The sequence below is a fragment of the Bos grunniens genome, chromosome 18 (genome assembly GCF_055505025.1).
Source record: "Bos grunniens cultivar Pamir isolate PY7600 chromosome 18, Bosgru_T2T1.0, whole genome shotgun sequence".
Taxonomy (NCBI): Eukaryota; Metazoa; Chordata; class Mammalia; order Artiodactyla; family Bovidae; genus Bos; species Bos grunniens.
In genome coordinates, this window is record NC_141182.1 from 56,918,340 (window position 1) to 56,933,982 (window position 15,643).

Genomic DNA, 15,643 nt, shown 5'->3' on the forward strand with positions numbered 1-15,643 from the left:
AAGAGTCTGACACGACTTAGCAACTTTCGCTTTCACCATGTTGCCATGGCAACTGCACAGTCACAGGGGGACCCAAGACCCTCTGGAGGCAGCCCTCTTGGGAGGACCCACTGTGAGCGGGGAGGAGGCGGGCTGGCTACAGTGGCAGCCATAGTAGGTCAAAGAGGAACCCAAGGACTGACTCGGAGGGGCTACCCTTAGGGCGTAGACATGCTGGAATGGTGCCTGCGGGGGCCCAAGGAGCCATTACTGAAAGAGCTGCTTCCGCCACGTTGAATTGGTGACGATGGGGAAAGTGCTCGTGACCCGGTTTTCTTAGTTCTTAAGTGCCCAATCTTTAGTAACTTTAATATTAATTCATCTGTCTGGCCCCAAGGTAGGGGACACTTTGATCTCTGGTCTTTTGGTGACCTCAAAGAACGTTGGAGGAGTCAGAGTCCCCAGAGTTCAGACATCTGTGGGTCAAGTCTGGCTTCCATGGCTTGAAGCTGGGTACAAGAGAGAGTTGGTCTCAGACGCTTTGTGGATGTATCTGCTGTTTGGGGGATGGGTGAGTGGGCGCTTTGTACTTCCTGGGAAGGCGTGGGGAGCAGGGGGGTTCTCAAGGAAGAGGCCCCTTAGGTTCCACTGTCCCCTTTGAAGACTGGTGTCTTTCCCCTCCCCAGGCATTCGGGGGAACTGGCCTGGCCGACTCTTCAAGGCCTAGGTATTCCCTCTCCAGATCCCAGCGTGCTAGGTCAAGCGGAGGGAGGCTGGGTAGGTGATGCCCCATTAGGAAACCATTGCCATCTCTGTTGGCGCATCAAGGCCCTGCGGACCTTGCTCTGCTTTGAGAGCCTCCTGAACTCTGAGCAGAGACAGAACACCCTTTCAGGACTCAGGAGTCTGGGCTCTGGGTCACCTCCACTCTCAGATCCGGGATCCAGGCCCTCAACTCCCTCTTCCCTCCGACCCAGGAGCCTCGCCCACCCCCCTCCCCCTCCTCGCCTCTCCCGCTGGCAGATCGCGGTCCTCGTCTTCGTCATCGTCCTCGTCGTCCTCCAGCGCCGAGTAGTCCTGCGTGAAAGGCACGGCTCCCTGGGCCGAGTGGAAGCGCAGGCGGTAGAGCAGGCGCACCCACTGGCCGAACTCGCGGTCGCGGCTCTCGGGCGGGGCCCGCAACTGCAGGTAGAAGGCACGGCCAGTGCGGAACTTGACCTTGAGCTGCCAGCGGCTTTCGTCGTGGACGAAGAGCTGGACGAACTGCAAGGGGAACAGCCTGGGTGGGCGGAAGGGGCAGCCTCAGCATCTGACCCTCCCAGGCGCCAGCAGTGCCCACCCCAGCGCCCCTCTCCGCCCCCGGAAGGAGTCTTTTTTTTTTTTTTAGGAGTCTTGTCACTTTCTCTGCCTCTTGCATTTTATCTATCCCAAACTTTCGTCCAGACACGGAGCCCATCTTTGTCTCCCGCTGGTCTTCCCCCTCCTGAACGCAAGACTCGAATAGATAGCTGCTTGCTTGAATTTAACATTTGGATGTTGGATCGACATCAGACACATGTAACATCCAACAGCCCAATTCTTGACCTAAGCCCAACCCCAAACCTGCTCCTCTTCTTCTTCGTCTTCGCTATATCCTCCCACTTGCTCAGCCAGAAATTGTGCGAATCGCTCCTGATCCGTCTTTTTGACATCCTTAACCGATCTTACCAAGTCCTGATGGCTCCACCGTTAAAATGTACTAATATTAATACTCCAAATCCAACCATTTCTAAGTCTCTCCACAATTTCCCGCTTTCACCCCAGTCTTTTCCCACACTGCCGCCAGAGGGCGCCAATCAGCACCCGGGTGAAATGGGTGCCTGCACTCAGTCGTGTGCGACTCTTTGGGACCCATGAACTGTAGCCCGCCAGGTTCCTTGGTCCATAGGGTTGTCCAGGCAAGAACACTGGAATGGATTGCCATTTCCTCCTCCAGGGGATCTTCCCGACACAGGGATCGAACCCGCGTTTCCTGCGTCTCCTGCATTACAGGTGGATTCTTTACCTCGGAGCCAAATCAACAGGAGAGTTAGCTCAAATCGCTCCCAGGGCTCAGAGGAAACGGAGTCCTGGTCTTGACCGCTAGGCTCTGCAAGATCTGCGCTGTTTTGTGCCTTCTCCGTCCTCCCCTCCCGCCCTTTCTCCTGGTTTACTGTCTCCAGCCATACTGGTCTTACTGTTCCATAAACCTGCCAGGCTTGGTCCTACCCCAGGACCTTTGCACAGGCTGTTTCCTCTGCCCGAAATCTTCCTCCTCCAACCATCCCCATGGCTCAGCCCCTTCATCTCATAGTTTTCTCAAGAGGCACCTTCTCAGAAGATCTGTTTACAACCTCCTGCTTATTTACAACCACATCTGCCCTCACTGACCTCCCCATGCCCACCCTTCACCCCCTTCTGATCTGTCTCCACAGACCTCAGCCACTGGACAAACTGACATCTATTTTGTCTGCCTTCCTAGTAGAAGGTGAGCTTGAGGGCAGAGGGTTTGGTGTGATTTTTTTCACTGCTGTTTCCTTAGTATCCGCAGCTGACCCACGGTCCATGCTCAATGAATGCTCACTGAGTATTTGAATATATGAATCGCTCAGGCCCCCAGCCTAACTCAAGGTCCAAAAAAGGCAGCAGAGGAAACAATCCGGACAGGATGGATAATTTGGCAGAGATCACACAGCAGGAATTTGAACCCAAGTCGTACCAAGGTTCTTAGCAACACTGGGTAGCTACACACCAGCCCCCTCAGGCCCAGCAATGTATCTCCAGAAACTGACTTGACACCCTCCCGGCTGTGCATGGATGTGCCCTGCCTGCTGCACTGGTGGTCACCCCCAGGCACAGGACACATCAGTGTCCCTCAGTAGGCGACTCGATCTGTTATTATGGTCCCCAAATGGAAGAAAAGCAGCTGACTTTTTCACAGCTCATACTGTGTGCCAGGTGCTGTTCCAAGTGTTTCACAAACATTTACTCAGTTTATCCCCCGACAGCCCTGGAAAGTGGGTTCTCCTCTTATCCCCATGTTGCAGGTGAGGAAACTGAGACCCAGACGGGTAGGAAACTTAGCCAAAGGCAGAGAAGAGGTGAAGCCAGGATATGAACCCAAGCTGTCTGAAGGCAGCCATTCATTCAAGGACATTCCCTATTAGGTAATCACAGCAAGAGGCAGATGCAAGCTTGATGTCCAAGGGGGTGGAGTTTGTTGAATGGTGTGTCCAAAAGAGGACCTGTCCATCCCCGCACAGAATCACCCAGGGCTGGGAGCTGGTTAGAAATGAGGGGCAGGGGGGTGAGTCTGGAGACTGAGTTGGCAGAGCAAGCTCAATGATTTTACTTCTGTGGTATGTTTTATGGTGGGAGAAGGGAGAGTGCAGAAGGAGATTACCAGGAGATCAAAGAGCCCTTCTCAGCACCATCCCTGATATTCTTCCAACTGCAAGTCGTGACTCAAGTGGTGGGATACAATTAATATTGAAAAGTAAAGGGAGGTGGTAGAGAATGTCTCAGTACAGGGTTCTGGCATCAGAATACTGCTTTGTGAAATGTTTTCAACTTATCCAGGGCGGATAAATAAAGGCTGTAAGTAGCTTCAAGTTCGTTTGGGTCAGAATCAGATTATATCACTGAATGAGTTGAAAAAAAAAAAAAAACTTTTTGGATTTCAGAACTGGAAACAAAGGATTGTGTGTCTGTGTGTGTGTTTGTGTGTATGTGACAATGTGACTCCATTCTTCCTTCCTTCCTTCCCTCCCTTCCCCCTTTCTTTCATTAACTATGAAATGCAGGTGGCGCTAGTGGTAAAAAAACCCCCTTGCCAATGCAGGAGACCTAAGAGTCACACGTTCGATTCCTGTGTTGGGAAGATACCCTGAAGGAGGGCATGGCCATCCACTTCAGTATTCTTGCCTGGAGAATCCCATGGACAGAGGAACCTGGTGGGCTACAGTCCACAGCGTTGCAGAGTCAGACATTACTGAAACGACTTAGCACACATGCAGTCAAAAAACAAAAGAAAGCCACTGGCAGAATGTTTCTGTAAATATACTCTACTCATGTAAATGCTTTGGTATTTGCAGCTGGAGCTGGAGGCAGGAGCCTAGGATAGGAGAAGGGTGCATTTTGTGCTGTGTGTTTTGTACCTTAGAGTGTATTTGCATTACTTTTTCAATGAAAAAAACAAAACAAAACACAAAGACCTGCAGGGGCAGCTTGGAGAGAGTGGCCTGAGGCTCCAGAATCCAGGGGGCCAGTCGTGAGGAGCAGGCAGTTCCAATCCAGGCCACCCCTGACTCACTCTAGGACCCTGGCCAAGTGGCTCGCCTCTCTGGGCCTCGGTTTTTCTTTTTGAGGATGGGGTTATGAGAGTATGGGGTCAGAGACGAGACAATGTGCATGGTCCATGGGACAACTGCCATTCAGTGAAAGTGAAGTCGCTCAGTTGTGTCTGACTCTGCAACTCCATGGACTGTAGCCTACCAGGCTCCTCTATCCACGGGATTTCCCAGGCAAGAGTACTGGAGTGGGTTGCCATTTCCTTCTCCAGAGGATCTTCCCAACCCAGGGATCAGACCCGGGTCTCCCGCATTGCAGGCAGACACTTTACCGTCTGAGCCACCAAGGAAACCCATGCAGTAGGTGCTGCATAAATGGCCGCTCTCCTGACCCCTACCAGGATGTGGCCATGGGGTTCGCCTCATGTCCATCTATCCCTGACTGCTGATCCCTGTGGATGGCCCTGTGTTGTTCTCCTGGGTGGACCAGTAGCCCACAGAGGGCTGGCAGCCATCCATGGCTCCTGGCCCTGGGGGTCTTCCGGGTGAAAGGAGGTGTTTCAGGGAATCTAGGGTGCCCAGAGCTGAGGAGGAACACAGTGTAGGCTGGGAGCGGGGGCAGTCACCCGAAGAGCTGCAGGTGTCCATTCTCCTTGGCAGGGCCCGCCAGAAGCAACAGGTCTGGGAGTTCCAGGGCTGGACTGGAGGCTGCCACTCCCATGGTGACCTTGTTGGCAACTTCTCCTAACCGGGTCACCTGGGCCGGGGGAGGGGTGGCATCAGAGGTTAGAAGCTGGATAAACGGAGAGCAAGGTTGGGGAGGGATCAGAGGTCAGGAATTTTGGTAGGATTAAGGGGCATGAACCAATAAAATTAACCATCAAGAAGAGGATCAGATATCTTGGGGTCAAAGGTCGAGTCACCTGGGTATGAAGTCAGGGACATGGACTGAGGGAATCAACGGTTAGCAGTCATAGAGAAACTAAAGGTTTGGAGGTATTGGCGGGCGTGGGGTGTGGAGGTCAGGAGATGGGCGGTAAGGCGAGGAGAGGTTCCCTAGGTCTGGAGGTCGGGGCCCAGGCTTGGGCTCAGAGGGTCCTGGGGCTCCACACCTGCACGAAGTTGCTCTCAAAGATGGGGAAGTCTCGCAGCTGGTCGAATTCGCCGCTCAGGAGATGGCGCTGGAGCCGTCCGGGCCGGCCCGTGGGACAGGCTGGAACCAGGGGGCGTTCTACAGAAGCGGCGAAGTTCTCAGATCTATTCCAAGAGGCTGGGTAGGTGTCCCCTAACCAGGGCGGACAGCCCCGCGCGGAGGGTAGGCGGTTCCCGGCTACCGGTCTCCGCATCGCAGGCCCCATCCCTCACCTGGTTCCCACACCTAATCCAACCCCTCCAGGCCCGGTTCCACTTCTCACCTGCCATCACGCCTGGTCCCGCCTCACCTGCTCCACCGAAGGCCGGCTTAGGCTCGTGGCCCCGTTTCATCGCAACGCCCCGCCCCTTGGGAGGAGCGGAGGGCGGTGCCCAGGGAGAAAACGGGGGCGGGGCCGCGGGCTCTGTGACGTCATAGGGCGGCGGATGGCGCCGATACGTCGGAAGTCCACGGTTGTGACGTCACCAGAGGGGGCGGTACCCGGACGCCCGGAGGGAGCCGCGGTCGTCCAGTGACGTCAGGCCCCGGTAACCGGTGGGCGCTAGTGCGCAGACGCAAGGAGCCGGCGCAGGCGCACGGGCGACGGGATGCGGCCCGTTTCTCCCGGCGTGCTCCGCGGCGCCCGCCTGACTCCAGCCTCTGGGCTGGAGGGAAGGGGCAGAGATGTCCGTCCCTGCCGCTGGGGCGACTCGACTGCTCCTCCTCTTGCTGGTGGCGGCAGCAACCCCCAGCCGGGCGCGGGGTAGTGGCTGCCGGTCCGGAGCCGCTGTGCGGGGAGTGAGTACTTATTCGCTTTGCATAGAGGGCAGGGCCGCCGGCGATCGTGGTCTTGGGTCTTTAGGTCGGTTAAGGTGGGAACGAGGCTGCGCAGGGCCGGGAGGGAAGGCGAGATGAAAACCGTTCAAAGCGAGGCTGCAGTCCTGCGCATGCATGAGGCCTGGGAGAAAGCAAGAGGTTAGGAAGGTTCTGCTGCTGCTGCTGCTGCTAAGTCGCTTCAGTCGTGTCCGACTCTGTGCGACCCCATAGACGGCAGCCCACCAGGCTCCCCCATCCTTGGGATTCTCCAGGCAAGAACACTGGAGTGGGTTGCCATTTCCCTCTCCATAGGAAGGCTCTAGCTCGTGAATATGCATAAGGGGGCGGGGCTCGGTTGGGATTTTGGCACGAGGGCTCTTGGTGCGGTGAAAACTCGGCTTCACCCAAAGAGGAGATCGGGGCAAGACTTTAAGTTTCGAACGCTTGGGATCCGCAGTCATGAATATGCTTGAGGAGGTGTGGCCCGGGTGGAATCTTGGCAAATCAGACGTCGGGGCGGCTAAAATGAAAATGGCGAGGGGGCTCTCGAGAGAATGCAGGAGTTCCGTCTCCCGCATACGCGTGGGGTGGGCGGAGTGTTGAGCTCAAGGATTAAAATCTGGAACTAGGTAGCGCAGGCTTGAGGGTGGAGAGTTGAGTATGCAGAGGTAGGAGAAATTTGGAGAGCTGGAGAAAAGGAAGGTCTGAAATCTTGAATTTGCTTGATGGCGGCATCGTGACTGTTGAGGCTTAAGGTGACATCGAGGTCACTTGAATATTAGGTTGGGAAGGCTATCCTTTAACTCATGAATATTTATGATGCTAGGCGTGAAAGTGACCTGGAGGTAGTTGCCTTGAAAATGAGGCAACTGGTTTGCAGGCTCTGGTTTTCTGGGGCCCGTCCAGATCATAAATTTTCATGAAATGGTCAGATTCCGGTGGAATCGTGAGCATGCATCAGTGTTTGGATATGGGTATGAAAATAAGGCTCTTCCAGCAAGCAGCCTACGGGTCTGTCTGTCCTGGGGTTCCTGGATCCTGCCGGTCTGAGGACTCTGATGGTCCTTAAGTGGGTCCCTTTTTATCACTCGCAGGTGGGGGTGGAAGGTCGAGAAGGTGAGGGCTGCGGCACCGTGGGGCTGCTACTGGAGCACTCATTTGAGATCGGTGAGTCCAACAACGTCCTGACCTGGACACTTATCCACTGCCCTGTGAATTCAGGTGCCTCCCCATGTGAAACACGTCGTCCATTCACTCACAGCTTTGCACTTGGGAGTGTGTTTGCATTAACACGGGGGAGTTGGATGGGGGAAGAATAGAAGCTCTGTCTTTGAATACCCCTATACTGGTAAGAAAAATGCCAGTGTCAGAAAGGTCACTGTGGTGGTAATAAGCTCAGAGCAGCCTTTCCTGACCAGTTGTCCCGTGCCCTGCCCTTGTGGGTAAATGCTCCTCCTGTATTAACTCAGACATCTTCAGACTAGTCATGCAAATAGGAGGGGTTAGGGATAGCTCCATTTTCCAGAAGAGCAAACCGAGGTGCAGAGGGACATCAGACAAGGTCCTTTTACAAGTGAATAACAGAGCCAGTACCTGCTCTAAAGCCCAGCTTAAACTGCGCTAATGCAGGCATCCAGACTCCCATAGATGTCAGTGCAGCCCAGGGGTTCATAATGCAGTCTGAGGACCCAGACTCTGGTGGGGCGGGGGGGGCATTCATGATAACCACTGAAGCTGGGACCCTCTGCAGACCTCTCCAGTCAGAGCCTGGCATCTGCCCAAGAAAGCCTGGCCTTGGGAGTGCCCAAGCTCTGTACACCATGATCTGCAGCTGGGGAAGCTGAGGGCCAGATAGGTTATGTGAGCGACCCTGGGTCACCTGGCAAGTTGGAGGCCAGGTTTAGGAGCTCTGGAGTCCGGGCACCTATCGTGGGCAAGACACGGTGGTGGTGTCCCCAGTTTTTAGGTGGAACAATGAGGGCTCAGGTGGGGAGGTGACTTGGTCACTGCGAGGGCTGACAGGCGTGGTGGCCCGCTGAGTCCGGGTGTGCCCCTGCCCCCTCCAGATGACAGTGCCCACTTCCGGAAGCGGGGCTCGCTGCTCTGGAACCAGCAAGACGGCACCTTGTCTTTATCGCAGCGGCAGCTCAACGAGGAGGAGCGGGGCCGGCTCCGGGTGAGGAGGGGACCCTGGCTTTGCTGGAGTGGGGGGCATGTGCCTCGGAGCACAGCGGGCGTACTTCCGGGTCCTCCTTAGGGAGGGTGCAGGGAGGTACTGGGCTCAGGTGGGGCTCTGGACAGCAGGGTGGAGAAAGGGAGGAAGGCGAGGCGGAGGGACCAGCTAGCTGACTTTGGGGGGAACCTCACAAAAGCTGCCACAGTCCACTGCTGCTCTGTCCCTTTGGCCAGATGGAGCTGTAGGGGAGGCTGGGGACACAGGCTTCATTCTGGGCAGCTGCGGGCCCCTGGGTGCCCTCCCTGTGGGAGATAGCAGGGTGAGGTCCACCTGGACCAGTATGGTGCCCACGTGATTCCTGTCACCCCCAGAGAAAATTTGCTGCTCATAGAACTGGGGAGTCCCGGGCCTTCCCTGGTGCCTCGGTGGTTAAGACTACACGCTTTCACTGCAGTGGGCCCAGGTTCCATGCGCAGCCAGGAACTAAGATCCCAGAAGCCACTTGGGGCAACCCCAAGAAAGAAAGAAAAAACTAAAGGAATAACAGTCTGGGTGTGGGACTGGACCCAAATCTGGGGGCAGCGTTCTCAGGGACTTGTTCCGTCGCTGGGCCGGGCTCTGCTCTCCTCCTGGTGGTCTTCCCTCCCCCTCCCCCCTTGCCCAGTGGGGCAGGCCAGTGGGAGGAGTCTTGGGCTTGGCTGGGCCAGGGAGTGGGGAGGGGCTTTCCTGGCTGGGGGGCCCCATGGGGGTGCAGACTTGGTGGGGGCTGGGTGCTGCCTCGCTCACTGCCACCCCCTCCTCTCTGCCCTTGCAGGACGTGGCAGCACTGAACGGCCTGTACCGTGTCCGGGTCCCGCGGCGGCCTGGGGCCCCTGATGGCCCAGAAGCCGGTGGCTACGTCTCCTCCTTTGTCCCTGCGGTGAGTCAGCGACGAGGACCCGGCCCCATCCTTGCTTTGCCGAACCGCTCCAGCCCGGGTCCTTCCGTTCGGCCTCCATTGTCCGTGGCCCAGCGTTTAAGGATGGGAAAGGCTTGGACCTGGTCCTGCCTTCGAGGGTCTCCTGGGCTGGAGAGGGACAGTCCGGTTGGCGGGGGCTCCGATGGGGCAGCTCAGGGCCTTGTGGGCGCTGGAGAGGCTGCTGATTCCACCTGAGATTGGTGGGGTGAGAGGGGGTCTCGTGGAGGGCTTTGAAAGATGCTTCAGAGGCCCCGTGGGTTGTGAGGGGGTGCTGGTGTGGGCGAAGCCTGGGCAGCAGCCCCTGCTGGCCCTCCTCCTCTCAGCCCCCTCCCCTCCTCCCCCAGTGCTCCCTGGTAGAGTCTCACCTCTCGGACCAGCTGACCCTGCACGTGGATGTGGCCGGCAATGTGGTGGGCGTGTCGGTGGTGACGTACCCCGGGGGCTGCCGGGGCCACGAGGTGGAGGACGTGGACCTGGAGCTGTTCAACACCTCTGTGCAGTTGCAGCCACCAGTCACAGCACCCGGGTGAGCAGGGGGTGTGGGAAGGGGACAGAGCCAGGCCCCCCAGGCCGGGCCAGCCTCCCACCCCACCCCTCCCACGACCCTTCTGGGCTGCCTGGGGCTCTGGGCAGGGAGGGGCCCCTCATCCCATCTCCTCCTTCTACCCCTACCTTCCCAGGCCTGAGACAGCGGCTTTCATCGAGCGCCTGGAGATGGAGCAGGCCCAGAAGGCCAAGAACCCCCAGGAGCAGAAGTCCTTCTTCGCTAAATATGTGAGTGGGGTTCTGCGCGCCCCTGGGGCCCTTTCCCACCAGCCCTCTCCCTCCCATCCTGAGCCCTGCTCCGTCCTGCTCGGCTCCCCTCCTGTATGCAGGTCTCTGTGCTCGTCTCCCTGGCCCCTGGGCTGAGTGCTGGAGCCCCGCGCCCTGGCCCTCCCCCGCCGGTGTCTGCTCTTGGCGGTGGTCACGGGGCATCCGGTCTCAGAAAACAGCCCGCCCCGGAGCTGGGCACTGAGGGGAGCCGGGACCAGCCCCCTGGGTGCCTGGCCGGGGTCAGACCAAGCACAGGCAGTGTCTGTCCAGTTTGGAGGGAGTGCGGGGGCGGGGCGGGCGTGGTCAGGGAGGGGCGGGGTCCATGCCAACCGAGGACAGGAGAGGGGGCCTGAGCTGCGCTGGGGCTGCGGGGTGGAAGGGAGAGATCCCTGTCCCCCCATAGGGACAGGTTTAGAAAGGAGGGAGTTGGGGCGGGGGGTCCACCCGTCAGGCTGGGGAGGTGGGTGGCAGGGTCTGGGGAGGATCCTGGGAGCCGAGGGTCGTTGGTGCTGGTGACGCTGGGGCTGGAGGAGGCCGTCCCACCCGGGCCAGGGCAGGGGTCGCGGAAGCCAGCGAGGCCTCGGTTAGCGTGCTGGTCGCTGGAAACGCGGCCCGGAGAGGCCGAGGGCGCGCCCGGCCCGGCCCGCTCTCCCTGACGGCCGCCGGACACCGCAGCCACCGCTGGCCCTGACCTGCGCCCCCGCCCCCCTCAGTGGCATCTCATCCTGGGGGGGGCCGTGTTGCTCACAGCCCTGCGTCCTGCCGCCCCCGGGCCCGCACCGCCGCCGCACGAGGCCTGAGTGAGGACCTGCCCCCTCCCGTCTCCCCGCTCCCCGCAGCCCCCCAGCCCTCCCCCAGCCCGTAGTGCAGTAGGGGACCCGGGCCCACTCCCCCCACGCCTCCCCTCACGCCGCGCCCACCTCCCCCACGCTGGCTGGGCCACCGCTTACCTCACCTCTCTTCTCTGTCTCTCTGTCCATCTGCCCATCCGCCCCCGTGCCGCCGGCTCACAGTGGATGTACATCGTCCCAGTCGTCCTCTTCCTCATGATGTCGGGAGCGCCGGATGCCGGGGGCCAGGGCGGGGGCGGCGGCGGCGGTGGCGGCGGAGGCAGCGGCCGATGAGGGGCACGGGGCCGGGGTGCTGCCTGCCCTCTTTCACCCGGAGCACGCCCTTCCTGCCCAGCATGCCCGCACCCTTGATCATCTTAGGAGGGACTCTCCGGACCGTCCATCTCTGCATCCCGTGGGGGTCAGAGGGCGCCTCCTCCCCAGGAGTCCCTCCCCTCTTGTGCTTGGAGTTAACTGTGGGTGTGGGGGTGGCTGGGTTCTGGGCCCTGCTGCACCCCACCTTCCCCCATGGCCCCACTGCAGCCCCTGCGGTATCCCTTTGCCGCAGGGTAGAGCCCACGCTCCCGGTCCGGCTCTGACCTCACGTCCGGCCCCCTCACCCCGCCCTCCCAAGCCCTGCGGGGTGGGAACATGCCTCATTCTCTCCGGCCTTCGTGCCTTTGTCTAGTCTCGTCACCCCACCAGGCCAGGGGATGCCCCTTGTCTGACACTGGATTGGGACACCAGCCTTCTGTCTGTGGTCTTGAGGGCACCCTGGGGCTCCCCGAAGCCCAGAGCTGGCACAGAGAAGGGGTAGGCCGGCCTGGGGCCCCCCCTTTTCACATCTGCACAGCCTTGCTCCCCCTGCTCTGGCCTGTATCTGCCCACGGCTCTAGTGGAAGTTGAGAATTCCTGCTGTTAGGACGCCAGGTCCTCCAGAGGCTCTGGGGCTTGAACCAGTGATGTTGGAAGTCAAAGCAGAGCGATCTACCCAGCAGTGGAGTCAGGGGCCAGTGGATGTATAGAATCCCTTTCCCGGCTGGTCGTTGCCCTGGGACTTTGCTGGGTCCTTGCCATTTATCTCCCTTCCTCCTTCTGTCTGTTTAAAAACATCGACAACATAAATGAAATAGGTAAACGTTTGGGAAAGTTGCAGCTTGCAACTTAACAGGCAAACGCAGCTGTTAACTAGGCTAAGAGACTGTCAGGATGTACAGGTGCTACTGAATTCTGCCGGTGGCTGGGTATGTGATTTAGAAACGCCACAAAAAAAAAAAAAGGCTGCCATTGTCATGGTAACGGCGACATCAGGCTCCACGGTGTGTGTATAGCAGTTTATTAAAGCGTCCCCTAAATATTCAGCGTTCAGTTTGCCTCCTGCTTCATGTGGTTATAAATAGCGGGATGACGAAGGTTGTCACCTGCCTGTCCCTGGTGTGAGTTTGACTTCCCGCAGACGCGTGACTCAAAGAATTACTACGGCAGGTTAGAGACATTTTTACGAGCAGACCAAATGGCCAAGGAAGGTGCTTGGTGGAGTCTCCCTGATGACTCGATCAGGTAATTTTCCCTCCTGGAGTGACTGCCAGCACCAGCCAGCGGGAAGGCTGTTCGCCGCCCTCTGTAACCAGAGTAGTAAGTTGGGCATTGTACACTGAGCTGCACTCACCGTTGTGCTCCAGGTCAGTGTCTTCTGCGGTTTTGTCCTCTGCCATGTCCAGAGAGTGGCCTTGTGCCCCGTGTGCCACCAGAAAAGGGACACCGAGCTCATTCAGCCCACCCTCCACCTACTTTTTTCACAAAACTCACACTTGACCGAAACACACGACTGCAGACCGTGGTGGCGCAGTCGGTGTTTTTGAGAGCTGCTCGCGTCCTTTGCTCCACAGCGGTGTTTATGTTTCTGAGTTCCTCTTGTGACTCGTCTGATGATGCTGAGACCTCCATGTGCCTTCTGTCTTCTGATGCCCTTGGATTCTGATCCTGCTGCAGCTCCCCCCGGCTCCAGGAGCTCAGAGCCCACCCCTCTGGCCAGTGACAAGAGGCCTGGGAAACACTGCCTCTGTGTTTTCAAGTGTGACTTTTGTCGCACGCCTGCCAGCATTGGGGGTTATTGGTTTACCCATTTTTTTGGTAGCTTTAAGAGCTGAGAGGGTCCCCGAGTTGCTCTAACTGGCGTTTCTTTCTCGGCCGTAGGAGACACTGACCCGCACTCTCCCCTCCTGCTCCATGTGACGCATCTGTCACTGATGCTTTCGTGGGCAGTGTTCACAAAACTGCTCTTGATCCTTTAATTCGCATAATTCGCAGCTGTGATCTCCTGCCAGTCATTTGCTGGACCATTTTGTTATTTTTTTTTTTTTAGTAACCTGAGATCTAAGGTCTTTATCTGATTACTTTCTTCTTAGACTTTTTCAGCCACTCTCAAGCTGGCAGAGTTACTCTGTGGCATTTTCTAGTCAGTATCCGAGCTGGTGCTGGCTCCCTGGGTATCTGTCCTGGTTAAACCTCTCTTCTCAATCTTGCCCGTCCCTGGAGAGCACAGTCACTGTTTTCTTTGGATTGATCAGGGTATCTGGGGATACCAAACGAAACCCAAAGGATTCTGCAGCATCCAATGCCTAGAACCTTCTGCTCAGCCCAGCCTGGCACCTCTTCCCTGCAATGGGGGGCAGCCGAGCTTTCAGTCTCCTGCGTCTGACTTTAGAAACTCCTTCCAGAAATAAGCAAGTCTGTGTACACAAGTCTGTGTACACAGTCACAGTCACAATACACAGTTTTTGCAAAAATATGTTACCCCAGCTCCCCACCCCCACCCCACCACCCAACAAAAGTCAGGGAGGTTTCCATGTCTGATACTGAGTGGTTCTCATTGCACCTCGTGCCTGGCTCTGAGTAGATCCTACTGGTCTGTCGATGGACCTTTGGGTGCTGCAGGGATCCCCATGTTCCTGCTTGACTCCCCACTCGTGTGTGGGACCCCCCACCCCCACCTCCATAGACCAGCTGCCCGTTCACATTGGAGGTTGGGAGCAACCCTTCCTGATGGCTCCCAAGCCCGTCTCCAGTCCCAACTCCCCTCCAGGTTCTCCAGACCCCAGGTTCCTTCCCCTTGTGCCTCAGGGACCGGTGAGGGAGTCTGTGTCACCCAGGAATCTGGGTGGCGCTAGAGGTAAAAGAATCCACCTGCAGATGCAGGAGACATAAGAGACACGAGTTCGATTCCTGGATTGGGAAGATCCCTTGGAGGAGGGCACGGCAACCCATTCCAGTCTTCTTGCCTGGAGAATCCCATGGACAGGGGAGCCTGGCAGGCTTCAGTCCATAGGTCACACAGCGTTGGACACGACTGAAGCGACTTAGCATGCACACAGAGTTGGACATGCACAGTGAGTGGTGCCAGCCCTCAGCCCCAGCCTCAGACCAGAGGGCTGGGCCGCCTGCCCATTGTTCTTCCCTGCTTTCTCCCTTCTCCTGCAGCCAGACCCCCTCCCCAGCCTCCACTGTGCCCCATCCAGGCCCTCCCCGTCATGGAGGGCTTTCCGACCCAGAGCCACCCCTGCTCCTTGGCTTCCCAGCACCCTCAGGACAGAGTCCCAGCCTTCAGCCTGGCCTGTGAGGCCCTCTGGTCTCCTCTTCCTCTTCTGCCTCGTGAATCACTACCCCAGCCTTGGTTCCTGATTTACTTAGATGTCCCCAGGCCAGACTGCAGACACCTTCCCTCCTCTCCCACCCCCACACCCCACCCCTCCTTGTCCTGTCTCACGCCTTCCTCTCTGTCCCCACCGAGCTCAGCCCTCCCTCTCTCCCTCCCGCTTCCTCACCCCAGCCTCCTGACGTCTGGTCTAAGACAGGCACGAGCACCCATGAGGCAAATACTCAGTGGAGGGAAGGCCCCTCCCCAATTTCCTACCCCACAGAATGCCACCTGTTCCCTGGTACTGGGGAAACCCCTCCCCGCACCTATGCCTTCATACTGTCGTCTGGCTTATTGAGAACAGCTGGCTCAGCCATAAAGAGCCTGCCTGCCAGTGCAGGAGATGAAAGAGACATGGGTTTGATCCCTGGGTCAGGAAGATCCCTTGGAGAAGGAAATGGCAACCCACTCCAGTATTCTTACCTGGGAAATCCCATGGACAGAGGAGCCCAGCGGGCTCCATGGAGTTGGAAACAATTGGACATGACTGAGAACACACACAAGATAGTTCTTTGGCAAGTATTCTTTTAAAATATATTCATATAAGGTTGATTTTAATATTTTTAAAGAATGTTTGCCACCCCAAGTTGTGCATTGAATCAGGTGGCTTCTGGAAACAACTCTAGAGGCTTCTTTCTTTAGCCAGTCAGAGAGACCCCAGGTGAGGACCAGGGACCAATGTTTGGCTGTCTGTCAGCCGTTCACCTTTGCTTGCACCCACCTTGCGTTCAGCGAGGTCATGGTAGAGGAATGAAACTCAATTGGCTCAATTCCTAGAAATAGGCTTCCCAGCACATTGTGTAAACTGAATCCCACTCCCCTGCGTTTCCGAAAGCACTGACACGTGCGTCTCCATGACCACGCAGGAGAGTACCCACCCACCCATGAAGAAAACACGCATGCAGTTGGAGCTCTAAGCTGGCATACCAAGAAGC

At 57.6% G+C, this 15,643-nt stretch overlaps 2 protein-coding genes across 15 annotated transcripts; one reads left to right on the top strand and one right to left on the bottom strand.

Annotated features, from left to right (window-relative positions):
* Positions 1 to 310: 310 nt before the first annotated feature.
* On the bottom strand, positions 311 to 5,789 carry GARIN5A (golgi associated RAB2 interactor 5A). 9 transcript variants are annotated; one of them, XM_086354033.1, is made up of 5 exons: positions 5,702 to 5,789; positions 5,399 to 5,517; positions 4,913 to 5,043; positions 988 to 1,242; positions 311 to 488 (listed from the first exon to the last, which is right to left on the bottom strand). In XM_086354033.1, the coding sequence occupies exons 1-5, from the start codon at positions 5,769 to 5,771 to the stop codon at positions 413 to 415; spliced, it is 651 nt and encodes a 216-aa protein (XP_086210159.1). In that variant the 5' UTR covers positions 5,772 to 5,789; the 3' UTR covers positions 311 to 412. The 9 variants fall into 9 exon arrangements, with proteins under 9 accessions (XP_086210159.1, XP_086210160.1, XP_086210157.1 ...); XM_086354034.1 differs by having other exon boundaries at positions 988 to 1,258; XM_086354031.1 differs by having other exon boundaries at positions 4,913 to 5,079.
* A 274-nt stretch (positions 5,790 to 6,063) lies between these two features.
* On the top strand, positions 6,064 to 12,368 carry EMC10 (ER membrane protein complex subunit 10). Of its 6 annotated transcripts, none has more exons than XM_086353990.1 (8): positions 6,064 to 6,216; positions 7,329 to 7,401; positions 8,301 to 8,410; positions 9,225 to 9,329; positions 9,692 to 9,894; positions 10,049 to 10,142; positions 10,895 to 10,981; positions 11,195 to 12,368. In XM_086353990.1, exons 1-7 carry the CDS (start codon positions 6,103 to 6,105, stop codon positions 10,979 to 10,981), a joined length of 786 nt encoding a protein of 261 aa, XP_086210116.1. In that variant the 5' UTR covers positions 6,064 to 6,102; the 3' UTR covers positions 11,195 to 12,368. The 6 variants fall into 6 exon arrangements, with proteins under 6 accessions (XP_086210116.1, XP_086210117.1, XP_086210118.1 ...); XM_086353991.1 differs by having other exon boundaries at positions 10,932 to 10,981; XM_086353992.1 differs by having other exon boundaries at positions 9,713 to 9,894.
* The last annotated feature ends 3,275 nt before the right edge of the window (positions 12,369 to 15,643 follow it).

Coding starts and splice junctions, on each gene's coding strand:
- GARIN5A (XM_086354026.1), bottom strand. CDS start 5,644: ATGGGGCCTGCGATGCGGAGACCGGTAGCCGGGAACCGCCTACCCTCC. Junction 5,080..5,398: donor TTGAGAGCAACTTCGTGCAG/GTGTGGAGCCCC, acceptor CCGTTTATCCAG/CTTCTAACCTCTGATGCCAC. Junction 489..987: donor GCGATCTGCCAGCGGGAGAG/GCGAGGAGGGGG, acceptor TCTTGTACCCAG/CTTCAAGCCATGGAAGCCAG.
- EMC10 (XM_086353988.1), top strand. CDS start 6,103: ATGTCCGTCCCTGCCGCTGGGGCGACTCGACTGCTCCTCCTCTTGCTG. Junction 6,217..7,328: donor CCGGAGCCGCTGTGCGGGGA/GTGAGTACTTAT, acceptor TATCACTCGCAG/GTGGGGGTGGAAGGTCGAGA. Junction 8,411..9,224: donor AGGAGCGGGGCCGGCTCCGG/GTGAGGAGGGGA, acceptor CTGCCCTTGCAG/GACGTGGCAGCACTGAACGG.